General features: G+C 54.1%; 2 protein-coding genes across 2 annotated transcripts in view; both read left to right on the top strand.

Moving 5' to 3' along the window:
- Positions 1–2,572, top strand: Pmar_PMAR003467 (hypothetical protein; the record flags this gene model as incomplete). Its single annotated transcript, XM_002784162.1, has 14 exons — positions 1–115; positions 161–380; positions 435–511; positions 564–688; positions 738–862; positions 907–1,194; positions 1,242–1,400; positions 1,447–1,559; positions 1,607–1,689; positions 1,737–1,823; positions 1,873–2,028; positions 2,114–2,308; positions 2,351–2,488; positions 2,534–2,572. 14 exons carry the CDS (start codon positions 1–3, stop codon positions 2,570–2,572), a joined length of 1,920 nt encoding a protein of 639 aa, XP_002784208.1.
- A 311-nt stretch (positions 2,573–2,883) lies between these two features.
- The window catches only part of Pmar_PMAR003468 (hypothetical protein), a gene marked incomplete at both ends in the record, with an annotated part of 4,525 nt that continues 3,588 nt past the window's right edge, over positions 2,884–3,820 (top strand). Inside the window, 4 exons of the mRNA XM_002784163.1 lie at positions 2,884–2,972; positions 3,018–3,184; positions 3,260–3,363; positions 3,407–3,485. Coding sequence (XP_002784209.1) covers positions 2,884–2,972; positions 3,018–3,184; positions 3,260–3,363; positions 3,407–3,485 — 439 coding nt within the window. The remainder of the gene's footprint in view (positions 2,973–3,017; positions 3,185–3,259; positions 3,364–3,406; positions 3,486–3,820) is intronic.

Consider the following 3,820-nt stretch of genomic DNA (forward strand, 5'->3'; position numbering starts at 1 on the left):
ATGCGGCTCTATCCTCAACAATTATTTTTCCATGGACTGGGCTCTAAGCCGGAATACGTCTTCACTATTGATTTCTGGCATCGCTCCCCATCGCCATCCAATGAAGCTGAGCCAGGTGCCACCATCTGGCAGTTATTCCGGCTAGATTCCGCCTATTCAGGTGAAGCGAAATCTGATGATGACGAGGGTGAAATAATCTGTGCTACCGGCGGAGCTGACACAGTCGTTCGGCTGTGGAAAGTCGTGAAGGGCGGTTCAGCAACTGGTTCCTCGTCGACAGTCAATGCCAACAGTCAAGGATCTCCTAATTCTAGTAGACCTGCTGAGAAGGATGGCATCGACACTCCGATGACAGTGAGCACGCGAGACCCCCATTTAGTGTAAGTAATTTAGCGTTCATCATCATCGGGGGAGATGACGTGATGGTTTCTCAGGATGCATGCTGAGCTCAGTGGCAGCCATTCACACGGATGTGTAACCTGTGTGAGGTTTGCTCCACCTATTACCGGAGGTATTAGGCTTTCCTTCTGACTGCATGCCTGTGCTCAGCGTATGATTGTTAGAACCTCCGGTCCTAGCCTCGGCTGGAGATGACGGCCGCGTTGTCTTCTGGGTCTACAGCGAGTCCCCACTCACTGGGGAGATGCAATGGATGGCTCAGGCTAGGGCTCTCAATTGCCTTGATGAAGTGCCATCACTATCACTGACATCACTACTATCAACACTATCGTGTATAGGTATCAGGAATAGCATGGTCTCCTAATGCACGGCAACTAGCAGTATGTCTTCACCGGGAGCTCTGTGTGGTATGGGATGTTGCCACAGCAAAACAAATACAGAGACTGGACGGCCACACCTCGAGGTGAGACTTCCTCCTAAGCTGAAGTGGGCCACTCAATATTCCAGAGTCCTTGGTGTGGCATGGGATCCTCGAGATCGCTATATCTGCACGACCAGTGCTGACCGTACTTGCCGAGTATGGGCTCGGAATAAACGGAAGAGCTTCTATCCAAAGGCGGTGGTTCGGACGTACGACGCTAAGGTTATGGCTAAGGAGGCCGATAATGTGAATGAGGCTCTGGAGCCGGGGACAGAGGACTCCGTGCCGGCCTCGTTGGCTGAGAGGACGGTTCGAGAAAAGATCTTCATCAACGATAGTCACTATGCTCACGATGCTACCGCCCATTTCTTCCGGTAGGATCCATTCGAAATATTTTTGCTTTTCATTTATTCGATTTCAGTCGACCCAGCTTTTCCCCGGATGGTCGGTTGCTGTTGGTTCCAGGCTGCCTCACGCCGCACGGTGACTACGGCTGTCTAGTCCTGGCCAGGGGCGATGGCTTCTCGAACCCCGCTGCCATCATCAACTCTGGCTCTGTGTCGCCCACTGTCTGTTCGAGGTCACTGCCCTCTGAAGTTCTCATGGTGTGGTATGGTACCTGGCAGGTTCTTCCCCTCCCCGGTCCGATCCTCTGACCAATCATCTCACTACGTATTCAGTGTGGGTACCGCTGCTGCACAGCTAGTGTTGTATGATACGACCGTCTTCTCTAAGGGAGGTAAAAGGACACTGATTCAGTTCGCCTGTCAGGAATACTCTTTCTAGGCCCTCGAAGACTACCGAGAACTGCCGGTTCGGACCTTCACTGTACAAGTATAGTAGACCTAGCTTTTGACCACACCGGACAGGTAGCAGAGCAGTTGCTGCTCTCTGGCAATGTATGAGCTGTGCCCAGTTCTTGGCAGTGGCCGGCAGCGATGGTTATGTTACGTTATGCTCCTTGGACGAGACGGACTTAGGAGGTTCACCTTGCATGCCTAAAGTGAGTCAATGTGACCACCCGTTACGACCCTCATCTTTTGGTACTGTAGACAGCGGAGGAGGATGCCGCTGTTGCACCGGCGTCATTGGAAGCGCCGCTAATTAGCACACAGAAAAATGCCGAATCCTCAATCGCCCCGATCCAGCCTACGGCTAAGTCAGCATTGCCAACTCTAGAAATCGTCTGTGCTGCGGATCAGCCGCCAGTAAGAACTGCTCACCGATACGAATGACGCTCAATGAGGTTGGCTCAAGGTGCCTTCACCTCGTGTTCATTCACCGGTCATACAGACAGTGTTCGCAGCAGCGGCTAAATTTATCCGCTCTGAGGCTCCCAAGCTCATCAGCTCGCTAGAGGGGGGCACCATCGTGTGCTCTCCGGTGAAACGCTCTTCTACGACTGCACGGACGGAGCCACCGGGAGTTGGTGTGGCGAAGAAATCTCGACGAAAGATCACTCCTACGCTGGTGAAGACTCCCACCAAGGTCCGTGCAAGTCCGCGACTTTGGCGCACACCTTCCATTCAGGTTGTTGATGCCCGTCTAAGAGCGGAAGTAAAGTCGCCTGTGCTGCAGCTTGTCCGTATCGAGCTGGAGCCCGATGCTAAGGAAGAACTACAGCGACTCAGGGACAACCTGCCGTGTCCGATCAGCGTGGCAACGACGGTGAGAGCATCGCCTTCAATAGTTTACAACAAGCACTGTCTTCAGGTGGACGGAAGTGGGTCTGGGGATATTGATCCGCGATGATTTCTTTTGTTTCACCGGATGGGAACTCTTGCATGGTTCATCAGTGTCGCGTTGTCCCTAGTGGGGAGCTTCTGTGAAGGTGCACTACTCTTTGACCAGAATGGCATCTTATTTCAACAGCTGATGTAATGGCATCATCATCATCTTCCTCTACGAGAGACAGCGGTCGTCCGTCGGTTTTCGTGTCGATGCTGGCCACTATGGAGGAGAGCATGCAAGAGGTCGCCACGATGAGGAAAGACCTTCAAACGGACCTAGTGAATAGCATTGCGCTTTACTGGTGCCTGAACCTTCACGCTTCCCTTCAGACAATGCCAGTACCGACTCGTCGTATTTCGGATGAGTTTGACGAAGCCGTGGTCATCAGCCAGAGTGAGGCGGACATGGACACACCCTTAGGGTACGGCTAGTAGACGATGCTCTGTTGAATATCAGAGCTTTGCAGGCATATCCCGACAAGGGGTGGTGCCGTCACAGAGCCAGTCTCAGAGGCCCAGCTCGTGAGCCTCGACAGCAGCCCTCGAGAGTCCGTCCAGGGGTCGGCGAGTCATTCGTCGAGTCACTCTATCAGCATGACGGTGGAGCAGTCGCCCTCGAGAAACGAGATGACTGGTAACCTCTCTTCCCTGGTGACGCTGACTTCAGTGCTACAGTCAGGTCAGCCGATGGTTCTTTCATCCTCCTCAGCGGAGGAGTCTACCACTGTCTCCCACCCAGGCGAAGGGGCCGATGAAGACAGCGCGTTTATGGAGACCCTCAACTTGCTGCAGGAGGAACTTCAGGGAGTTCGTGTACGTGGCGCACACAACGGGGCTGTTCAGTTCGGTGTTTTAGGAGACTATAAGGTTTCATCAGGAGAGACCTCTTTCTCCTGTCCAAGTCACTCGCGTCAGACTCGATCAATCTCCCGGGAGTGAGTCCTCCTCTAACAGAGTTGAAGGCGGTGCGAGAGTCCCCGAATTCGATGGAGGCGCCATCATGGATCGGAATGGCCTCGCTCAGTCCCAGCTGAGGAGCCCAACCGCTACGGTTGCACCTATTGAGGCAACTTGCACTAGACCCGCTTCGGACCGCCCGTTCAGCTCACACCACTCCTCGTCCTCATCGTCATCATCACCTCCGGCGCCGCTACCGCTCTATCTCGTCCGTGGTGGAGCCTCGGTCCCTTCTACTGCCGACTCGTCGCCGCCCTCGACCGTCTCTACTTCATTCGCCAACTCCGGAGTCCACGTGAGGACCGGCTCGCTG

This window comes from Perkinsus marinus (genome assembly GCF_000006405.1).
Source record: "Perkinsus marinus ATCC 50983 genomic scaffold scf_1104296935302, whole genome shotgun sequence".
NCBI lineage: Eukaryota > Perkinsozoa > Perkinsida > Perkinsidae > Perkinsus > Perkinsus marinus.